At 40.5% G+C, this 24,250-nt stretch overlaps 1 protein-coding gene and 1 pseudogene across 1 annotated transcript; both read left to right on the forward strand.

Annotated features, from left to right (window-relative positions):
* Window positions 1-241: 241 nt before the first annotated feature.
* Window positions 242-24,250, forward strand: TRMT6 (tRNA methyltransferase 6 non-catalytic subunit). Its single transcript, XM_077814106.1, has 11 exons — window positions 242-389; window positions 7,582-7,709; window positions 8,137-8,246; window positions 12,027-12,118; window positions 12,203-12,286; window positions 13,596-13,720; window positions 16,421-16,785; window positions 17,186-17,271; window positions 20,018-20,120; window positions 20,206-20,292; window positions 23,187-24,250. Exons 1-11 carry the CDS (start codon window positions 289-291, stop codon window positions 23,358-23,360), a joined length of 1,455 nt encoding a protein of 484 aa, XP_077670232.1. The 5' UTR covers window positions 242-288; the 3' UTR covers window positions 23,361-24,250.
* LOC144262329 (small ribosomal subunit protein uS15 pseudogene) lies at window positions 9,681-10,181 on the forward strand (annotated as a pseudogene).

Genomic DNA, 24,250 nt, shown 5'->3' on the forward strand with positions numbered 1-24,250 from the left:
TTGCCATGGTTACAGTCAGGGACTCCCCGCCCTCTGTCACTGGTAAAAGGTGGTCTATTCGGCCAAGGCCTAGTGAGCTGCCTGTCACGTGATGTTCCCTTTTCCCCCCCCCCTCCGCAGAGAGAAACAACTCTGCCCCTGCGCATCCGGCCGCCACCAATGATAACTTATGTCTGAGTTCGCAGCGCGTGCGCAGTGCGGGTCCTTACCGGAAGTGGCGCGAGGACCCCCCAGGCAGACGGCAAACGGAACCGGCAACGGCTGAGGGGTGCGGGCGCGCGCGGGGCCATGGAAGAGAGCGCGAAGCCAGGGCTGCGCATCCGCGAGGGGGACTGCGCCGTGCTCAAGCGGGACGAGGTCTTCAAGGCGGTGCTCGTGCTGAGGCGGAGGTGGGTCGGGTCCCGCTCCCGCACCCCGGCCGCCCTGGTCCCTGCCGTCGCTGTCCCGGTACTGCGCCCCCACCCCACCCCGATAGCGCCGCCGGCTGGGCGAGGCGCTCCCCGCAGCGCGGCTCCGTGTCCGGCGGTCCCGGTGACACCTTGGTGGGGCCGCGGCCGGGCACAGCCCGCCCTGCGGCCCATCGCGGTAACCCCAGTGCTGCGGGCCCTCGGACTCCTCCTTGTCCCTGGCGCGGTCCGGGCTCGGACCTGGCTGCCGCTGGGCACAGCTCCCGGGCGTGACACTTCCTTCTGCTGGCACCAGGGAGGAAGAGAAGCCGCCAGCAGAAGCACGTGTTACTTTCTGTTTAAAAATGCCCTTGATAACATGCATCTTTTCCCTCTTGCCCTGTGTCCGTTTCCTCTCTCCCATCTCTCGTCCTCCACACCCTGTGTCTCTTTCTCAACATTGCTCTCCTCCTCCTCCCTGTATCTTGTTCTGCCCTTCCCTCAAAACTTTGCTCGATCAGTAGTACTTTTCTAACTCCTCCTCTCAGTCCTGCCCAGTCTCTCTTCCTTGCCCTCCCCGCCCCCAGACATTTAATAGCCAGAGAGAGAGAGATCAGAAGGTAGTGGCGGGGAGGTAGCCATTGTTCAATGGCAGTGCACAGGTGAGAAATCAACCTCTCTCCCTGTAGCTGCTGGGAAATAGTTGCCCCTCCTTTTACGGTCTGCATCCTCTATTAATGTCCAGTTGTCTATCTGATAACTTTGAAATACTTTGCATGCTCATATTTGTTCATAGTGTTGCAAAGTAGAGAAGAAGCCCTCTCTCTGTCCCCTATCCTGCCATAGATGCTCCTGGCTGCAGCAAAGGTGTGTGTCTGGGGAGTTATGTGGGGTGGCTGGGGTCTGCTATTCAACCTTTCTCTGCCCTAGCACCTTGGCTTTGGTGACAGGATACCAGTAGTGGGGGGAAAAAACTGGCAATACTTTGTGTTTGCTCTGCAGCTATGAATACTTACAGAGCCTCTGGAGCAGACTGCAGATTTAGGAATACATCACTGCATGTATGTAGAAGGTTTTGCTGCTCACTATGGGAAAGTCAGTTTCTCAAGCTCTGGTCACTTTTCAAGTTAGGCTTGCTGTTTCAGAATTGGTCCTGAAAACCACTGTTATGCACAGAATGTGACTTTGACAGGAAAGAGAAAAAACACATCCAGGAGGCAGATTTTATGTGTAATACCATTTGCCTTCTCTGTTAAAGTGGATAACTGGTTAAAACAGAAGACTGATAGGTGGGACTCCTGAAGTTTGTTTCCCCTCTCTGTCACGTCTGCAGATGTGCTACTTACCTTCTTCCCTGTATTGCTGTCTTGCTAAGAGAGTCTACATATCACTCTTAAATTCTTAGACAAATTGTTGGGATAAGTTAGTGTTGAATTTTAAAAAATAATTGCTAAAAACATCATACTTAGGTAGAGTGTTATTTCATTAAGAGCAAAATCTTCATACCAAGAAGCAGGGCTGGAAAAATCCACTTGCCAAGATTGAGTAGCAATCTTCTCTGGGCAAGTGCCATGATTTTTGTAAGTTTCTAGTTACTCTGGTTGTAAACTAGCTTTCCTAGTATGAACTGACTGCAAATCAATGTTGTGTTGAATCTGTTGAGACAGAAGTACCAGTTCATCCCTACTCTGATGCTGAGCCCAGTGCAGGGACCAAGAAAAAGGAGGCAGTGTACTGTCACAAATCTGGGGCTGTCAGAGTCTGCTTTGGCGCCCGGTACAGTAGAGTAACCTCAGGGACAGCTCTAATTAATTTGCAAGTTAGCTGCAACTCTGGACTGTTGTGGTGACCAGGATGTAGGACTGCGTCCTACCCCAGGCTTGCCTTCTGTGCCAGAGAGTCCTATCGGGGCAAGGAGGCTTCTGGTTATGTTGTTATAAGAAAAACGGCCAGGTATAAGGAGAACTTAGTTACTGTGTGTTCAATGTATGCCTGGTACATCTGTGCAAAGTGGATGAAGAGTAGCAGTTAATTGCTCGCAGAGAATCTGAAATAATCTCAATGAAAGGGATAAATTTGTCTTGCATTGGAGAGTATTGCATTTGCACAGCAAAGGGATATCAGTTTTGATGGAGATACAGTGACATCTTCCTGATTCTAACCAATTTATTTGAGCATGAGCTTTCGTGAGCTACAGCTCACTTCATCGGATGAAGTGAGCTGTAGCTCACGAAAGCTCATGCTCAAATAAATTGGTTAGTCTCTAAGGTGCCACAAGTCCTCCTTTTCTTTTTGCGAATACAGACTAACACGGCTGTTACTCTGAAATCTTCCTGATTGTGCAGAGAGACTGCTTCAGTCCTGTCACTGCTTTTCAGGTAGTGGGAGAAAGCCAGCTATTTCTGCTGTGGTGTACAGATGCCACTGTTTTGGTGAAGATGCCTAGGAAGAGGGGCCTCCCACCTGTTCCCTGTGGAGGAAGTGGAGAATGCCACCACCAAAAGCAGGGGTTCTTAAACTTTTTCTGAGGGCCCCCCCCCCCCCCCCCCATGGCCCGCCTGTGCTCCAACAACTCTTTCTGCATATCCAGATTAAAAGCCAGGGCTGGCATCAGAGAGTAGCAAGCAGGGCAATTCATAGAATCATAGAATCATAGAATATCAGGGTTGGAAGGGACCCCTGAAGGTCATCTAGTCCAACCCCCTGCTCGAAGCAGGACCAATTCCCAGTTAAATCATCCCAGCCAGGGCTTTGTCAAGCCTGACCTTAAAAACTTCCAAGGAAGGAGATTCCACCACCTCCCTAGGCAACGCATTCCAGTGTTTCACCACCCTCTTAGTGAAAAAGTTTTTCCTAATATCCAATCTAAACCTCCCCCACTGCAACTTGAGGCCATTACTCCTCGTTCTGTCATCTGCTACCATTGAGAACAGTCTAGAGCCATCCTCTTTGGAACCCCCTTTCAGGTAGTTGAAAGCAGCTATCAAATCCCCCCTCATTCTTCTCTTCTGCAGGCTAAACAATCCCAGCTCCCTCAGCCTCTCCTCATAAGTCATGTGTTCTAGACCCCTAATCATTTTTGTTGCCCTTCGCTGGACTCTCTCCAATTTATCCACATCCTTCTTGTAGTGTGGGGCCCAAAACTGGACACAGTACTCCAGATGAGGCCTCACCAATGTCGAATAGAGGGGAACGATCACGTCCCTCGATCTGCTCGCTATGCCCCTACGTATACATCCCAAAATGCCATTGGCCTTCTTGGCAACAAGGGCACACTGCTGACTCATATCCAGCTTCTCGTCCACTGTCACCCCTAGGTCCTTTTCCGCAGAACTGCTGCCTAGCCATTCGGTCCCTAGTCTGTAGCGGTGCATTGGATTCTTCCGTCCTAAGTGCAGGACCCTGCACTTATCCTTATTGAACCTCATCAGATTTCTTTTGGCCCAATCCTCCAATTTGTCTAGGTCCTTCTGTATCCTATCCCTCCCCTCCAGCGTATCTACCACTCCTCCCAGTTTAGTATCGTCCGCAAATTTGCTGAGAGTGCAATCCACACCATCCTCCAGATCATTTATGAAGATATTGAACAAAACCGGCCCCAGGACCGACCCCTGGGGCACTCCACTTGACACCGGCTGCCAACTAGACATGGAGCCATTGATCACTACCCGTTGAGCCCGACAATCTAGCCAGCTTTCTACCCACCCTATAGTGCATTCATCCAGCCCATACTTCTTTAACTTGCTGACAAGAATACTGTGGCAGACCGTGTCAAAAGCTTTGCTAAAGTCAAGAAACAATACATCCACTGCTTTCCCTTCATCCACAGAACCAGTAATCTCATGATAAAAGGCGATTAGATTAGTCAGGCATGACCTTCCCTTGGTGAATCCATGCTGGCTGTTCCTGATCACTTTCCTCTCATGCAAGTACTTCAGGATTGATTCTTTGAGGACCTGCTCCATGATTTTTCCAGGGACTGAGGTGAGGCTGACTGGCCTGTAGTTCCCAGGATCCTCCTTCTTCCCTTTTTTAAAGATTGGCACTACATTAGCCTTTTTCCAGTCATCCGGGACTTCCCCGGTTCGCCACGAGTTTTCAAAGATAATGGCCAATGGCTCTGCAATCACAGCCGCCAATTCCTTCAGCACTCTCGGATGCAACTCGTCCGGCCCCATGGACTTGTGCACGTCCAGCTTTTCTAAATAGTCCCTAACCACCTCTATCTCCACAGAGGGCTGGCCATCTCTTCCCCATTTTGTGATGCCCAGCGTAGCAGTCTGGGAGCTGACCTTGTTAGTGAAAACAGAGGCAAAAAAAGCATTGAGTACATTAGCTTTTTCCACATCCTCTGTCACTAGGTTGCCTCCCTCATTCAGTAAGGGTCCCACACTTTCCTTGGCTTTCTTCTTGTTGCCAACATACCTGAAGAAACCTTTCTTGTTACTCTTGACATCTCTCGCTAGCTGCAGCTCCAGGTGCGATTTGGCCCTCCTGATTTCATTCCTACATGCCCGAGCAATACTTTTATACTCTTCCCTGGTCATATGTCCAACCTTCCACTTCTTGTAAGCTTCTTTTTTATGTTTAAGATCCGCTAGGATTTCACCGTTAAGCCAAGCCGGTCGCCTGCCATATTTACTATTCTTTCGACTCATCGGGATGGTTTGTCCCTGTAACCTCAACAGGGATTCCTTGAAATACAGCCAGCTCTCCTGGACTCCTTTCCCCTTCAAGTTAGTCCCCCAGGGGATCCTGGCCATCCGTTCCCTGAGGGAGTCGAAGTCTGCTTTCCTGAAGTCCAGGGTCCGTATCCTGCTGCTTACCTTTCTTCCCTGCGTCAGGATCCTGAACTCAACCAACTCATGGTCACTGCCTCCCAGATTCCCATCCACTTTTGCTTCCCCCACTAATTCTACCTGGTTTGTGAGCAGCAGGTCAAGAAAAGCGCCCCCCCTAGTTGGCTCCTCTAGCACTTGCACCAGGAAATTGTCCCCTACGCTTTCCAAAAACTTCCTGGATTGTCTATGCACCGCAGTATTGCTCTCCCAGCAGATATCAGGAAAATTAAAGTCACCCATGAGAATCAGGGCATGCGATCTAATAGCTTCCGTGAGCTGCCAGAAGAAAGCCTCATCTACCTCATCCCCCTGGTCCGGTGGTCTATAGCAGACTCCCACCACTACATCACTCTTGTTGCACACACTTCTAAACTTAATCCAGAGACACTCAGGTTTTTCTACAGTTTCGTACCGGAGCTCTGAGCAGTCATACTGCTCCCTTACATACAGCAATTGCCTGGGGCCCGCAAAGCTAAGTTGTTCAAGCTTCGGCTTCAGCCCTGGGCATTGGGGCTCGGGCTTCGGCCCCAGTGAGTCTAACACTGGCCCTGCTCTCTGGTTTATTTTGGCAGACCTGAAACCTGCTTGCAGCCCCCACAGTGGGCCCCAGACCCCTGGTCGAAAACCACTGCCTGGAATAGTGTCCAGATTACTTCCATGTGTCTTCAGCTCTTGCCACTCCAGCAGATGACTGTGGACTTGTGTGTTTTTCAAAAGCTGCCAAGTAGCATTAACTGTAAAATAATAAATCTTTGTTACTATTACACAGCACTGTTATTAAAATCTTTTATTAAATCCCAAAAGTCATAGACATTTTTTACATTCAATTTCCAGCAGTCTCTTCCCCATTCCCAACCCAAATTATAAATGAAAACACAAGATATCAGTAAGAACCAATATTGCTACAGGAAATTAAATAACTTCAGCATTAAGCAGGTTATTTTATTTCACAAACTGATGAGTCAGCAAATTCAAAGTCTGACTTCAGGCTTATGAATTCTGTGTAGGTATTCTGTCTACGAATGCATTACCATGAACTACGAGGACACATTTGCTTGGCTTTTATTAAATCATAGCCTTTCTAGTACTTAACCTTGCAAAATTCTATTTACCTGTTGCCCAGGGGCAAGCGAATAATTTAGGTAAGCAATTAAAATACCATTAGTTTTTTCCTTGCCATTATTAAGATGAAAACACAAGTAAATTTTGTATTTGGACCATTATAGTTTTTATTATGTTTGCATGGTTGATTTAAATATTTGATTGCATTTGGAAGTACAGTAATCATTGCACACTTAAAAATGTATATGAATTATGAATTCCAAGCAAAGGAGTGTTAGAATGTCAAAGAATTTAATGGCAGAGTGCTGTGGCACCTTATAAACTAACAGACGTATTGGAGCATAAGCTTTTGTGGGTGAATACCCACTTTGTCGGATGCATGCCATTTTTACAGATCCAGACCAATATGGCTACCCCTTTGGTACTTGAAAGAATTTAATGTTTCTTTGCTTTGTTTTTTCTATCTGAAAACTTGGTCCTATTTGTGTTTCATTGACATGGTAAGAGACAGTCTGGATACCAACCTATGTATGGCACAGAAACTGATAGGTATATTGCTAAATGAGCGAGGCTCTGCTCAGCATAGAGTTCCATTTACACAGATCAGCTTGCAGGATTAGGGCCTCAAGGAGTAATTTTGTTGTTTGATTTTTTTTTAAATCTCCAAGGTTAAACCAAAATGCAAGGTTCCCTTAATACTATCTTATCTGTAGGGAGATGATAATTTGCACTTATTTGAGTGTGTGTTGGGAAAACTAGTCTTTCCACCTGTTTCGTAGACCTTCTCTCCAAGTCTTTGCTAAAGTTCTTTCAAAGGGACACTGCAGGATTTATGGATTTCTAAGTGTCCACTCAGCTTTCCTTTCTGAGTGACAGGCCCCAAATTTACCCTATTTTTGCTGTATTCCTCCATTTTCATGCTGACATTTTTGACCCAATTCTTATTCTAAAACCTAATTCAAGACATACCATTACTACATCCTGCTATGTTACCTTGGCAATCAGCATGTTGTTAATACTTCTGTGAATTGAATTTTTTTTCTTTTTATCTCAATTTCTTTGGTCCTTTAAGTTTGCTGCCCTCCTGGTCAGTTTCATGCTAGCATGGATGTATAGATAGTGATAATAAACACTTATTTACTACACTTATAGGACATTATATTTGAACTTGAATTTTATAGTACTATGTTTAATTGTAATTAGGTTTTAACACTGTATCTCAGTCTCTTGGGCAAATTGATACTGGAATGAATGATTATTTTTTATTAATTTAGTTTTAAAAATTATTTCAGAAAAGTTATTTTCGAAAAGCAGTGGTTCTATCTGGATAATGCCATTGGACATATTTATGGAACAACATTTGAGGTATCTAGTGGTGGGAGCCTTCAGCCAAAGAAAAAGATGGAAGAGACTACCACAGGTATTTGACGGGATTGACTTGTGATTGGAAAAAACTGTTGGCAAGTAAATGGCTTCCTTACTGAGAACAAAGAGAGAGATTATTTTTCCATTAAGAATTTTATGAACTTTCAGTAGACATTTTTTTCTGTCACAATTGTGCATTGTTTTGCCCTGCAGTGCTAATATTTCAATAGTACTATGAAAAGTAAAGAAAGGTTTTTAATATTGGTGTAAGAGTACTTGATCTTTAACATTGGTAAAGACATACTTTATCTTTATTTTATATATTATGGTTAGCTGATTGCTTAGGAAACTTAACGCAAAGCCACTAAGCATGTGGGATGAATCCTTGTAGTCTGCTTTCTGTGAAATTAAAATCATACATGTCTCCAGTAAAAAATATTTAAAGCTAGAGTATTTTACAAATTTATATCCTTTTTCTTTAGAAACAAAAGAAGCAGGTACAGATAATCGTAACATAGTTGATGATGGAAAGTCTCAGAAACTGACTCATGATGACATAAAGGCTTTGAAGGACAAGGGTATTAAAGGACAGGTAACATTAAGGTTTTGATGTCATTTCTGTGCTACCCTCATGATTGTATTTGAGTTTATGAATTAGGGCCATTTTTTTAATTTTAGTAGAAAGTCAAACTTCAGTACTTTTTCTTTATGGCATTCTGTTTTACTTTCCCTTTCTACATAGCTTCTTAAAATGTATTTTTACAAAGACCGTATTTTCTGGAAAGTCTTTCATTTAAGTTGACAATTGTACAGTTAAAAAGGAACATGATTTGTGAACTTTTATCACATTAAGAATTGTCATGACATCAAAAGAAACGGGGGAGGAACCCAGAACATCAGAAAAAATGTACATAATGTGCACAGTATTTTCATTCAGTTTTGAACTTCACTTAAATAGGGTTAGATACATATTGCAAATATTTTCATAGTACAGATGTATATTAAATGTCATACAATGATATATAACTATCGGAGGTCCAAGAAAGAGTTAGGGATGTGAAAGTATGCAGATGTTAATGTGAATATAGTACCACATACTTTTAGGTCAATGTTTGGTATGCGGCCCGCCAGGGTAAGCCCCCTGGCGGGCCGGGCCAGTTTGTTTACCTGCCATGTCTGCAGGTTCGGCCGATCGCGGCTCCCACTGGCCACAGTTCGCCGCTCCAGGCCAATGGGGGCTGCGGGAAGCGGCACGGGCTAAGGGATGTGCTGGTTGCCGCTTCCCGCAGCCCTCATTGGCCTGGAGCAGCGAACTGCGGCCAGTGGGAGCCGTGATCGGCCAAACCTGCGGATGCGGCAGGTAAACAAACCAGTCCGGCCCACCGGGGGCTTACCCTGGCAGGCTGCATGCCAAATATTGCCAATCCCTGTTTTAGGTCGTACCTAGAAAGCAGACTTCATTGATAAATTTATTTCTATATGCATCTGCATAGCTAAGTGTTAAAATTAAACATTCTCAAGATGTTAATTTTGCTTCCTTGAAGAAGGAATTACCCAATTTCATACTATGGTAGCAACTGATAAAGGGATTTTAAAGTGTTTAATTAATGATCTCTCCTATGTTGTGGGTATGTCTACATTGCAATTAAACACCCACGGCTGGCCCATGTCAGCTGACTTGGAATTGTGGACCTGTTTAACTGCGGTGTAGACATTCGGGCTCGGGCTGAAACCTGGGGTCTGGGACCCTCCTCGGGGCTCCAGCCCAAACCCGAACATCTAATCTGCAATTAAACAGCCCTGCAAGCCTGAGTCAGCTGAAAAGGCCCAGTCATGGGTGTTTAATTGCAGTGTAGACATACCCTTCATTATATAAAACTTTCAAATTTCCATTGTTTCCTTTCTAGTAGAGTTTGGGGGATCTCTTATGTTTATATTGATTAAACTTGCTATATTCTCCTTGCAAGGTCCAGTTTTATCTTCCTGTTTGCGACTGTTCAAAGCAGCTCTCATGTTGCTTGTGTGCATGGGTCGCGTGCACGCTCCGGGGAAGGGCCTGTCCCAGTCAGCCTTGCCCTCTAGACGCAGTGTGCCCACATAGTTAAAACTTACTTCTGATGGTGCAAAGGAACAGATCTACAAACTGGCTAAGAAAGGTCTGACTCCCTCACAGATGGGTGTAATCCTAAGGGACTCTCATGGTGTTACCCAAGTTTGTTTTGTCACTGGCAACAAAATTTTAAGGATCCTTAAGTCCAAGGGACTTGTCCCAGACCTTCCAGAGGATCTGTACCACTTGATCAAGAAAGCTGTTGCTGTTCGTAAACATCTTGAGAGAAACAGAAAGGAAAAAGATGCCAAATTTCGTCTGATTCTGATTGAGAGCAGAATTCACAGGCTGGCTCGTTACTACAAGACCAAGAGAGTACTCCCACCCAACTGGAAGTACGAGTCATCCACTGCCTCTGCTCTGGTCGCATAATAGTTCACTCTTCTATTTACTGAAAGAATAAAGTCACATTAAAGACCTGGGTTGTCGTCTTTTAAAAAAAAAAAAAATAGATAAGGACTGAAGACTTGTTTATTCTGTTGTTGTGCAACTGTTGATATCTATCAGTTCCAAAGGAATGCACTAGTCAGTTTCAGAGCTTTGATAACTTCTGTTCGTTCTCATCTGTGATAGATGACATCTCATGTGGATAATTTCTTTCCTGTGTATCATCAGCATCTCTGCCATATCTCTGCTATATTATTAATATATATTATATATTATATAATATTATTATATTATATTATATGTATTATTATACAGTTTATTAAAATATTCTTTTTTGGAGTAACTGATTTCTGAAGTATAACTATAGACTTCACTTTGGTTATGATGTTAGCTTCCATAGATAGTGTTCCTTCATGAAACTGCAGTTGAAGTGGTAGAAAGTATATTGATATTTGTTAGCTGCATTTTCTTGTGTCAAAGTTTTCATAGACTCTCCTAAATTAAAGATGGAAAAGGCTTGTTTCTTGAGGGGACCAGATTTTTGAACAGTGATCATCACCTTCAGTTGGGACCAGATTTTTCAGAAGAACTCAGCTCCCTGTTAATTGATGTCTCATTTTGCTGTCTGTTTGGCATTGTTCTCAATGGAAGCTCTTGAGTACTTCTGGAAAAACTGGCCACTTAATTTAGATGCCCAATACAGAGCAGAGATCTTCTGAAAGTGCAACTGCTTTATTATAGGTGGGGCTGGTGGTAGAGTGGCACAGATTGTCATGTACACTGGAAGAAGAAAACTGCTTCATGTTTCACAGAATTATAGAGTTAGTGATTGGAAAAAGCCATCTAGCCCAATTTCTTTGTCGGAACAGGCTTGTTCCTGGCAGTTTTAATTTTCTTCCTTAGTGTTATGTCTAGATGTTTAAATGTCTATTGGTAGCAGGCTTCCACCATTTCCTTTGGTAGACTTCCTTTAATATAGATTTGAACGGCATGTGTATGTGTTACTTGAAATTAGAAAATGGTTCTGTTGTCACTTTAGAAAATGTTTAAAAACAAATTGCCCAAACTGCCTAAATTAATCCTTTTCCTGCCACCTCCATCACCCAAAATACATTAAAGGGACACTATTAATTAGAAATCTAGTTAATTTTTTAAAAATGAGTTAAAATTAGTTTCAAATACTATGCATGTCCATGAGATTCCCTGCCAATTGTAGTGATTTTTTTGTTACATTTTCCTACTTTTTAAAATATTTTTCTCTCCTCTGTAACTTTGCATGAGACTCATACAGAGGAAACTGACTCTACAGGGAAAACTATGAAATTGACTATATACAAAGTGTTATCAATTGCCTAAAGTAAACAAACTGAAAATATGGTGTCTCTTTTCTATTTCAGTTACTGTGATCTTAGGCGGTGGTGTTAACAATAGTAGATTGCCATATATTTACATTGTGGTAGCAACTGTCAGGATCAGTGCTTCATTTTGCTAGGCATTATACACACACCCTTTAGTGCCTGCCCTAAAGAACAACATTCTCACAATATAATTTTTAAGCTGGCATTATTTCTTGAAAGAATCTCTCTCCATTTGTGCTGTTTTTTGGTTTTTTTTTTTAATTCCTATTTGCAATTACATGGTACTGTTGAAAGAGACAGATGTCTTATTTGCTCCAATAATGAGCAGGAATTTACCGTGCAAACTTTCGTTGATGTTAGTGGCAACTGCATGCATAAATCTGTAGTGAGTGAGAAATGTTTCTTATGTTAACGCCTCCCTTAAAATATTGTGTGTTAAAATATTAAATATATTGTGTGTGAAATAAGTGGGAAATAACCAGATACAATAAAAATAATCTTTAATCTCTTTTTCAAGGAAATAATTCAACAATTAATAGAGAACAGTACAACGTTTCGAGGCAAAACAGAATTTGCCCAAGATAAGTACATAAAGAAGAAGAAGAAAAAGTAAGTTAAGTTCACAAGACAGGGAAGTTTAGTAGTTCTTTAATTTGTTGAGCTTTAAGAATATTCCTGTGCTTTTACTTACAGATATGAGGCAGTTATTACAATTGTAAAGCCATCTACCCGCATTCTTTCAACAATGTACTATGCAAGGGAACCTGGGAAAATCAAGTAAGTATATTTTAAAAGAAGTAAATGTGAAGATGCATTTTTAAAGTATGATTGGAAACATGATTTTTTAAAGTTACGAATTAAAAATGATGATTTATACATTTAGTTTTTTCCTGTCAATACAAAATTTCTAAATAATGAAAAATAATTGAGGAACTAATATCCCCTTGGACTGGGTAAGAAAAGTAAAACATCTATATGAGACCAATTGTACCTCTTTACCTCATCACATAAATCCCCCTTCAACTGCTGCTGAACACATTTTGGTGAGCTGCCAGTTCCCACTTTCTGGTCAGACAGGATCCTGCCTCTGTATTATGGGTCAGCAGCCAAGAAATGGGGCCACCTAGCAGAAATAAAGAAGGAAAAAGTAAAAAAAAAAAAAAAAGTCAGAGTTTAAAAAACATAATTATTACTTTCTAGAACCCTCCGAAATTTTAAAAATGCAGTTGGGGTTGAAAACAAACCAAGCCACATATGACTTAATTTAAATATATAATGGAATAATTACCTACTGGTATTCAGTATAGGTTTTTTTTTTTTCCTCCCAACCTGGACTTATTCATTATTTTTTAATCATATAAAGTAACCATAAGATATTGAGACTATTGATTAGACTGTTGCTTACTATGTTAGTCATGATTGTTTAACTTTTATCTTTTCTTTTTTTAATCTTATCCATTCTCTCCTTCATTTATTTTATTCATCTGTTAACTCTTGTCATGTTGTAAGCTCTTTCGGGCTCCAACTAACTTTCTTATTACATGCATACAGCACTTAGCACAGTGGGGCCTTGATTAATGATTGGGGCCTGTAGGTGCTACTGCTCCAGAGGGGGCGGGGGGGGGAATTGAAAATATTATAAAAATAATTACAAAGTATGCATTATTGGGAATAAAATTGCTTTTAAAGACACTTCATGTCCTTACAAAACTGACTCTACGATAATTCAGAGAATTATACGGTAATTTGAAAGAACTTGCACTCTGGCTGGTGCACATTTAGATCAGTGCGTCAGTATATTCACCATTTCATCTCCTACCCTTTAATACTTCCACTGAACACTTTTGTGTACTAAATGCCTCACTGCTTCTAATTGCATGTTCGCTTTGTTCTCAGTGTATCTTGATTAACAGACTTAGTTGTATTCTTCTGGGACTCTGACCCTCACTGTCATTGATATAGTTCCTGAACAATTCCTTTTTAACATGCCTCTTGCTGGTGACAGCTTTATGGGCTGATGCACAATGCTTTTAAGTCTAGACAAAGCTGTTTGGCACTGAAAGTAAAAGAACCATTTATTTTCTAGCCATTTGCGGTATGATACTCTAGCTCAAATGTTGACTTTGGGAAATATCCGAGCTGGCAACAAAATGATTGTGATGGAAACCTGTGCGGGCTTGGTTCTGGGTGCCATAATGGAGCGAATGGGAGGTAAGTAGTACAGCGGCTCTAGCGAAGAACAAAACTGATGCTTGTTTGAAACTGAGGCAATAAGTATTTATTTACTTTACTTTAAAACACTTTTTATCTTAGTTTAAAACAACACTTAATGTTTTGCTTGTACTTTCTGTGGTATTTAAAGGGACACAGTCTAATTGAAAATCACATTTCAGTTTGAAAAGTTTGTGCTTAAGGTTACTGCAACTGAAAGAACATAGAAAAATATGTTCTCTTTTCATTTTGTTTGCTTTGTACATGTCACAGCACTTTGTGTATAGTCCGTCTCAGTGTTGTGTTGATGATCCATTTCAGTTCCTGTCTCATACATCACTCTCAAAGGTGCCTTTGGGAGCCCATGTGCAAACTCTCCCTCTTGCAGGACCTGGGGAAAGTTACCAATAACAGCAGCAGTAAAACTGCAATTTGAGAGACAGCAATGGGCTTCCAAGTGTGTGGGAGATGTTCTTGGGCTTGCCCACCCTGCCAGATTGAAAAAGACCTTTTATAAATATCAGCAGGGAAGCAAAGGGGGGAAAACCTCATATATTTTACACAGTAACATAAATGGCATGTGCAGAATTTTATTTTCTAAGGGAGTGCTATCAAACTGGATTTTTATTTAAAAAATTCAACTTGACACTTATTAATAAAGTGAAGTGTTAGTAAATGGGACATGTAAGTAAACAATATGTAATGGGCTGGGTGTTTATCAACTGATATGCCCACACCTGGTGTGTGTTGAGGCACAAGGTGCAGCATCATGGCTAAGCACTCAGGGTTTCTGTGTATTAGCTGACAAACACACACCACGTTATGTTAGGTTTATTTTAACGTTTTGACAGCCCGCTTTTCAATTCCCATAGGGCTGCAAATTTGTCATGGCATTTTTTAAATCAAAAATCACAGAGCAGTCCCAGTAAATGTAGTAGAAGTCATGGTTTGCTAAATTTACTGTGACTCCCTGATTTTTGATTTAAAAAGTTCTCTTCGTGCTTCGGTGCGGGCACCGACCAAATGCAGCAGCACCATCCTCTGCCCCCAGCTCACCAACCCTGATCCCAGCATGGTGGGCCGGGAGGCCTGGAGAGAGGGCCTGGAGAGAGAGCCTGCCCCATGCTTACCTGGCAGTGGCAGCTCCTGTGGCTCATGTCCCTCGGGGCTAGGCCCAGTGCCCTGCTCTGGGCGTTGAGACCTGGTGCTCAGGGTTGCAGTGCAGCTCAGCTTTAGTCCCCCTCATCATGACAGAGGGTCCAGCATGCCAAATAGCCACAGTGCTGCAACCTCACATGCCAAGTTGCAACATCTGAAGCAGGGAGGTGGGCCCAGCCACACTGGACAGGCGCCGCTACTGCCAGGTGAGTCATGGCCACAGACTAATGGGAATCATGCTATACATGACTTTTCTCCCACCATGATAAACCTGCAGCCTTAGCCAGTGACTTTGGGGCAGTAGAGTTACTCTCTGAAGCAGAAGGAATGAGGTGGTAATTCCAAATTAATTATAAACATTTGATAAATGTTTGTCTGTGGTGGAGTAACCTTGATGTTGAAGAGGCTATATATCTCACTGCATTTTTGAATATCCTTTAAACTAGTCGGGTTACATCTTTCAGCCAAACCATTTGATAGACATAAACAAAAAAAAAAAAAGGAGCCAAAGGAAATTTTCAGGCTTCTTTTAATAGTTTCACATTTTTTTATAATGCCTGTGTCGTTAAAGTGAGTTACTGCTGCTCACTGATCACATACCGTGGGGGAATACAGCTAACCTTAAACTACTCCCGAGGCCATTCTGCGCCAAAAAGTAAAAAATTCTGCACACAATATTTTAAAATTCTGCAAATTTTCTCAAATAAAATGTGGAGGTGAGGCTCAGTGGGAGGTGAGGTCTGGGTATAAGGGGGTCTGGATGCGCAGGGGTTGGGCGGATGGGGGAGCAGCTCTCTGTATAGGGATCCCTCCCTGTGCAGCTGAGGAGCAATGGGTGCAGGAAGCAGGAGGAGGGGAGGAGTTTGCAGAGCTTCCTGCAGCTGGGGGAGAAATCTGGGATGGGTCTGACCTGGCCCCGGATGCCATGCAGGGGAAGAGGGAATCCTGTCCTCCCTAGCCCAGCCGGGACTAGCAGCTGGGCCCAGCGCAAGGGTAGGAGCCACCAGCTAGGTCTTCCCCAGTTCTGCCTCCTGCCCAACAGTGATTTACTTCTCTGCCAGCTGCCCTGGGCACCTGAAACATACAGCTGGGGAGGGTCACATGACCGCTCTTGTGGTATCATTTTTCTTCCCCATCAAAGTCATTTTTCTGTGGGAAGTAAAGAATTCTGCAGAGGACATAAATTCTGCACGTGCAGTGGCTCAGAATTCCCCCAGGAGTATTAAATGCTTGCTTAACAAGTATATATGGTCTTAAGAGGTACATTGTGCCTTCTGAATTGTAACCTATTATCCATTCAGCGGGGCACTCCCCATCTTTCCTGGCAGTTAAAAACTGCTTACACATTAAATTTTGCAAAGGTTACATTAATATTAGACAGCTTATTTCTCTATTTCTAAATTGATATTTGAGCCCAGACCTGCAGTGATGATACCGTCAATAGCATTATGATAGACCTGTTTAGAAAGTGAGCTCCTTGAAGGCACTAGATTCTGTCACTGATTACTTATAAATTTGCTTTTATTTATTTTGTATTTAAAGGTTATGGATCCGTTATTCAAATGTATCCAGGAGGGGGACCTGTTAGAGCAGCCACAAGTTGTTTTGGATTTCCAGAATCTTTTTTCAACACTCTTTATGAATTCCCTCTCAGCAAAGTGGACAGTCTTGTCTCTGGAACATTTTCTTCTGAGACTTTGCCTTCAGAACCTGAATATAATGTTCCAGTAGAAGAAGAAAGCAATGGGTCGCTCGATGAGAAGCAGACTTTGATACAGGAAACAGAAGAGGAATCCAGTACTGAAGCAGTTATGGAGAGCAATGAAACAGAAGAGCAAGAAACAATGGACCTTGCTGCTGAAGATACAGAATATAAAGAGAGCAAAGAAAAAGGAAATAAAGAAAATGTAAGTGTGTGTCTTTTACTAGCTTTCCGTGGAGTCATTGTGACTATAGACAAGCAAACTGTATTGTAACTTGGAAAAGATTAATGGAAGTGTTAGTGAAACTTTTAATAGTCCTCAAAGTGCAGTTTTAAACTATACAGTAACTGGGAGGAGGAAAAAGCAGGAGAAAAGTATTTTACAATAATATATCTTGATTTAAAACCTGTTGTCCCCTGAATCAGGAATCAGGACCACCAAAATAGACTCGACTTGTATCCATCAAAATGGAGCTTCGGCGTGTTGTATTATTTTGTAAATACAAGACCACAGAGCTGCATAAAGTAAAACAGTTCATACAAACATAAAAGCTATCTGATGTATCCTTGCAATTTAGTGTTTATTTCTGTTCTTGTATGCAAAGATTCGGGAAAAACAAAGAAAACAACAAGAAAGGAGGAGAAAACTAGTGGAAACTGCTGCTTTGTTGGAAGAGAAAAATGCTGATGGGTGAGTTTGTTGCAAACCATACTTTTATTCTTAATATAAATATTTTGAAGGACATAGCTTTTTGCTCTGGAATAAAAGTGAAAACTATGCTCCTTGAAAACACGCATCAGTTTATATGGAATAGCACAATTACTCAGTGTGTGGTGTCTTATTCATCTTATCCCTCTGCCTTCACTTTCTTCAAAAAGGACAACTGCATCTTAATACTGAAGTATTTGCTAGGAAAAATAGTTTCCCAGGAATGTGTTATGATTATAGGTGGGGAAGATAATGGGCCACAAGCAGTGTATTAAGATGTGGTCTACACTATAAAAAAGTGTCAGATTCTCGATTCTAGACGTAATAATTCTCACTAAATATAAGTATCCTTTCCAGGAAGGGATCAGATATATTTCAGATTTGAAGTGGTGATTTCAGTTAAAATCGTGGGTTTCAACTGGATAAATAAAACCTTAGATCATCAGTTTGCTAAGTTGTAGCCACACCATTTAGACAACATCATTTCTCTTCTACATGTGAAACACTTTTTTTTTTTTTTTTTCTTTTCATTTAATCCGCGTTTGTCGGAATTGGTTGCACCAAACTGATAATTATATAAAGACTTAATATAAAAAGATGATAGCAAATGTGATTTTAGAAACCCAAAGCCAATACAGTATACATGCTTCCTACAAAGGGCCATTTTTTCATGCTAACCTTTACAAGTGTGAATCTTTAAGTGACTTAGGTTGGCTTAGTTTAATTGTAACTTCACAACACTGATATTCAGTTTTTTCATGCTAAAAGTGCTTGAAGATTGAAAAGTAAGACCTAATTCCAAAAATTATTTATTCTGGAGCTTATTTGGTTTCTTTATGCTACTCATACTTACAGAGATCATACTGAGGATATCTGTCTGAAATATTTGCAGGTATTTAAAATATCATGATGGAGTAGAAGAGAGATTTAGACAAAAAGGGAATTTAGTATGTTGCTCTCATTTTTTAAATTTGTGGAGGTTTTGTTTTGGTTTGGGGGGGGGGTTTGGTATTTTTTTAGGAGGAGGGCTATTTTGCCTAGTATAGATGTTAGTAGAAATAATAGTTTTTCAAAGTTGGTTTGTGTGGTGCATAGTGACTGGTTTGGTTTTATAAAGAAACACTTTTTCACGTTTTGCTGTATAATAAATATTCTAATGTGTTTTTCACTAGGTGCCATGAGTTGGTTGCCATTACAAAGCACTTGATATTTATTATGAAGAATCAGATATAGATAGTAATATGTTTCCACTTTTGTTTCTATTCTAAAACAATCACAATGACAGAAGGGCAGTAAAAAGAATTTCTTACATATCTGCCGACAGTGTGATCTACAGTGTCTGCATATGGTGCTTTATTAAACAGGCTGAATAGGGTTTTTTTTACTACTGTCAACCTTGTGCACTTATGAATAAATGTATTTGACTATATATGAGGGTCTGGGGAGGATTAGAATACCAATTTTTGCTATTGAATTTTTTCTGCAGTGAAGTGTACTTATTGTAAACCCTCTTCCATTGCTTAGCATCTTCAGGTATAATGAGTCACATTTATGGTTATCTCTTGTTTCCTTTTTTACTCTTTCCAGACCATATTGGTTTTTTTAGGATTTTTACTTAAAAGGTCATTCAAAATCGTCAGTGAAATACAGCTAACATTTCAATCATTCGGGTATTTTTTTTCTTCCTCGTCTGACACTTATGACAATGGCTGGTAATAAGGTGTTATAATTTAGGGACCAGCTTCTTAAGGAGTGTGTCTGGGGGTCACTAGGGAGTGTTTTGGTGGGAGGAGTCTGAACATTTCCATCTGCTGAGAGGCAAACCTATTCCTGGAATCTTGCATAGAGAGAATTCCAAATGTCATTCTTCCTTTAGCCTGCCCTGCCTCCACATCCCTCTACTTTCCCTCAGGCTGAGAACAGTGAAGTGGATGGTGGCATGCCTTGGGGAAGTAGGTGGGCCATTTCCAGCACATTTCCAGGAGTTAACAAGAACGTTGATAATCAAGATGGGCCATTTCCAGCACGTTTCTTTCTTGTTAGTTCCTGGAAATGTGCTGGAAATGGCCCACCTTGATTATCACTTCAAAAGGTTTTCTCTCCCCCCACCCCACTCTCCTGCTGGTAATAGCTCATCTTAAGTGATCACTCTCCTTACAATGTATATGACCCATTTTTCATGGTCTGTGTGTATATAAATCTCCTCACTGTATTTTCCACTTTATGCATCCGATGAAGTGAGCTGTAGCTCACGAAAGCTTATGCTCAAATAAATTGGTTAGTCTCTAAGGTGCCACAAGTACTCCTTTTCTTTTTGCAGATTTATTCAGATTCTTAATTTTTTTAAGAAAATGTTGTGTGTTAGAAAATGGTGAATGACCTTTCTTATTTACTTGATGATGATTTTATATATGGATTTATGTCAGATTACATTTGGATCGAAACTTGAATTGAATAAAAAATGTACAAAAACCTAGCATTTTAAAATTATTAGCTAAATGAAACTAACCAGCTGGTCAACAAAGAAGATATTAAAACCAATGCCCTTAATGTCTATAAAATATTAAAAAACTGGAAATATATTTTTGATTCTTTGTTTCTAGAGAACTGCATTATAGTAATTAAAAGTGTATTTTATGTGGTTAATGCACTCAGATGACTGATGGTTTTTAACAAGTCTCTTGCCCCTTTGGAAGCAGAAAACTAACATGTACAATTTCTGTTACAGCTTAATTGTAGCCAGCAGATTCCATCCAACTCCTTTGTTACTTTCTTTACTGGAATTTGTTGCTCCATCCAGACCTTTTGTTGTCTATTGCCAGTATAAAGAGGTAAATAAAAAAAATAGATATATTATAGTTATTGTTGTGTTTTAAGTTTGAGACAAGTTTAGTTAACTCATTTTTTTTCTTCCAGCCATTATTAGAATGTTACACAAAGCTGAGAGAAAAAGGTGGTGTTATTAACCTCAAGCTCTCCGAAACCTGGCTACGAAATTATCAGGTAAGAGCTGCAGGGAGTTCCTATATGTCAGGGAAATGCAATCTTGTAGAAAATACTGTCAAATACTCAATTTCTCATGAATTAGTAGTTTTAATTCAAACTGTTATCTCCTTGTGCCTAATTCCTGCAGTGTTCGGAGGATAACATAAATAGCAAGGGACATGAAAGGCAATAAGAAGAGGTTCTCCAAGTACATTAGGAGTAAGAGAAGGACAAAGGAAAATGTAGGTCCACTACATAGTAGAGAAGGAAAGCTAAAAACAGATGACCGAAAGAAGGATGATGTGTTCAATCCCTATTTTGCTTCCGCCTTCACACTAAAAAGGTTATTTGTGACCACAGGCTTAACACGATTAATATTAACAACAAGAGGAAAGGAATGTGAGCCAGAATAGGATAAACCAGCATAAAGAATATTTATTTATGTTAGATATACTCAAGTTGGCAGGACCTGATGAAATTCACCTTAGGATGCTTAACGAGCTAGCTGAAGCAGTCTCAGAACCATTAGTGATTGCTTTAAGAACTCATGAAGGATGGGTGAGATCCCAGAGGACTGGAGAAGGGCAAACATAGTGTATCTTTAAAAAGGAGAACAAAAAGGACCTGGGGAATTATAGACCAGTTTGCCTAACTTCGATAACTGAAAAGCTAGCAGAACAAATTATTGCACAATCAGTTTGTGAGCACCTACAGGATAATAAGAAATAGCCAGCATGGATTTGTCAAGAGCAAATCATGGCTAGCTAACCTAATTTCCTTCTTCGACAGGGTTACTAACTTAGTGCCTGGGGGGGAAGCTGTAGATTTTAGTAGGCTTTTGACACAGTCATGCACGACATTCCCATAAGCCAACTAGGGAAATGTGGTCTAGATGAAATTAGTATAATGTGGGTACACAACTGGTTTCAAAACTGTACTCAAGGAGTTATCAATGGGGTTCACTGTCAAACTGGGAAGACCTGTCTAGCTGGGGCCCCACAGGGATTGTCCTGGATTCCATACTATCAATATTTGCATTAATGACTTGGATAAAGGAGTGGAGAGGGTGGTTATAAATTATTTCTGGATGACACCAAGCTGGGAGGGGTTGCAATCACTTTGAGGGATAGGATTAGAATTCAAAGCAATCTTGATAAATTGGAGAATTGGTCTGAAATCAACAAGATGAAATTTAGTAACAACAAGTGCAAAGTACTACACTTAGGAAGGGAAAAATCAAGCGCACAACTAAAAAGTGGGGAATAACTGGCTAGGCAGTAGTACTGCAGCAAAGAATCTCTGGATTAAAGTGGGTCACACACTGAATATCAGCCAACAGTGTGATGCACTTGCAAAAAAGGCAAATGTCTTTCTGATGTATTAACAGGAGTGTTGTATTTAAGACACAGGAAGTAATTGTCCCAATTTATTCAGCACTGGTGAGGCCTCATCTGGATATTGTGCCAATTCTGGACACCACATTTTAAGAAAGATATGGACAAATTAGAGAGTCCAGAGAAGAGCAATAAAATAATAAAAGGTTTAGAAACCTGATCTATGAGAAAAGGTTGTTTTAAAAAAAAAAATCTGTTTAGTCTTAAGAAAAGAAGACTGAGGGGGGACCTTATAAATCTTCAAATATGTTAAGGGCTATTGTAAAGAGGACAGTAACAAATTGTCCTACCATCAGTAGCGATGGGGAACAAGAAATAATTGGCTTAATCTTCACGAAGGAAGATTTAGGTTAGATATTAGGAAAAATGTTGTAACTAGAAGGATATTTAAATACAAGAATAGGTTACCAAATGAGGTTGTGGAATCCAGGTCACTGGAGGTTTATAAGAACAAGTTAGACAAATACCTGTCAGGGATGACCTAGGTATGCTTGGTCCTGCCTCAGCATGGAGGAATGGACTAGAATACCTCTTGAAATCCCTTTCAGCCCTACATATCTATGATAACATCTAAAGTCAGCATTTTGGGTACTGTCATATATGGCACATCTCCCAAAATAAAAGTAGCAACAAGTCTCATGTCTGTACCTGAATGGTGAAAACTGGTGCTAAGCAAGAAAAACTTCCATCTGGCTTCTTTTATTTTCCTTTTTTCCTCTTGAGAAAAAGGGGGATGAGTACAAATCTGAGGTTCCTCTTGGTCTTAAATCAGCAGACACATCTTTTTGATTTATAAGCAGATTGTCCATATGTTAGGAGAATCCTGCATTTTACTGACTGTCCATCTGTAGGTTAGCTGCAGTCAATGAGGAATTTCTGTATGTTGGTTTGGGGAAATCTAGGGATGATTTTAAACGATCAGAGTAGAAATATGATAAATATCTGATAATGAGGATTTTTTTCATACTGAAATTTTTTTATTTGGTAAAGATAGCATCTCTGTTAAAGCTTCATACCACTCCGGTAATTCACTGATGATGGAGATGATAGAATTTGAAACTAGCAATAGACAGGCACTGTTGTTTACTATTTAAGTAATATGAAGTGTTTGACCAGTGGGGCTTTTGGACTGTTTTTGGAAAGGTCCAGTGATTGGGAACACAAAGGAACCTGTGATACTTTCGATAATTTTTTTGCTTCACATACCTAGGTGTATGAATTTATAACTTCTATGGTAATTGCATGACAAAACTGTTTTTTCCCCATTGGTCACCATGGCAAATGTACAGCTCTATGTATTTCTATTGCCAGAGTCTGGAAAAAGGAGTTTCAGTCCTCCAAAGGATTAAATATCCTTGTATAATAGAAATGCACTTCTCAGACCTCCTTTGGGTTTATGGCTAAAAGATTCTAGTCTCTCAAAGTTTTGTCTAAATTCTCTTTATTTTTTAATTTTTTTAAAAACATGCTCACACAGAAAATGACTCCTTACAGCAAATGTTTTTCTTCTTTGTGAAGGTCTTGCCAGATCGCAGCCATCCAAAACTGATGATGAGTGGAGGTGGGGGATACATTCTATCAGGTATCACTGTCACCGTGGAGAAGGTCCAATCCGATGCCATCAGTTTAGAAGCACAGAAAAATGAAGAGCCAGCATCTAAAAAGCGCAAACTTAAAGAGCTTAATTGTTAACATCTGAAGAATTGATGTACTTTTAGTTCTCAGGAGTCTTACAGTTAGTAATGTAACTAATGTCCTTTCCGTGCTCTTGACAGCAAAGCAAAATATACCTGTTACACACCTAGCAACAAAAGCAGAGTTGTACTGTAGAGAAGATTTTATCCATTTCCTCTGGTAACAACATGACAGGAAGGAGGAGAGTAATTTTAGGGGTAACATTGTGTCAGAACATCTTTGTTGACATAATGAAGCAACAGACACATTGACAATTCAGTAACTTCAGAAACATTTTCTGATGATCACATTGAGAAAAACTATTGGGTGATATTCATGGATTAATTAAACCATCTTATTTGGTTGTTGCAGAAATGGATGAGACTCTGAAGTCCTTTACAGAGGTACGGTTTGAATTAACATACCTAATTTAGCTTCTTGTTTTACAGCCACAGCAGATTAAAATATTTTGTACAGTAATCTGCCTCCTTTCTCAAATGCAGAACCCTGCCATTTTAAGTGATTCTTTTTTAACCAAGCAGAAAGAATGCAGCAAAATCATGCACTTTTATTTGTAATGGGAAAATTAAAAGAAAGAGAAGGATATTGAAACCAAATCGTCACATCTAGGCCTCTTGTTCCTGAAAGGAAGAAATGCAGAACATCAGGTGTATGTTTGTAAATTAAAATACCAAATGTTTCTATTAGTATAGCATATTTTCTTTTTTTGAAAGTTGGATTTGTATTGGTTTTTTATTTTTTTTTAATGTGACAAATTTGAAAATTTCCATATTTATTTTACTGTTTTGTCTGTTTTGTATTATGTGTCTAGAATTTTTGTTAATTTGCAAAACACTTCACATTTGCCATTTCAATTAAACTCTCAAGAATTTTCTTCTAAAAAGAAA

This window comes from Eretmochelys imbricata, chromosome 3 (assembly GCF_965152235.1).
Source record: "Eretmochelys imbricata isolate rEreImb1 chromosome 3, rEreImb1.hap1, whole genome shotgun sequence".
Taxonomy (NCBI): domain Eukaryota; kingdom Metazoa; phylum Chordata; order Testudines; family Cheloniidae; genus Eretmochelys; species Eretmochelys imbricata.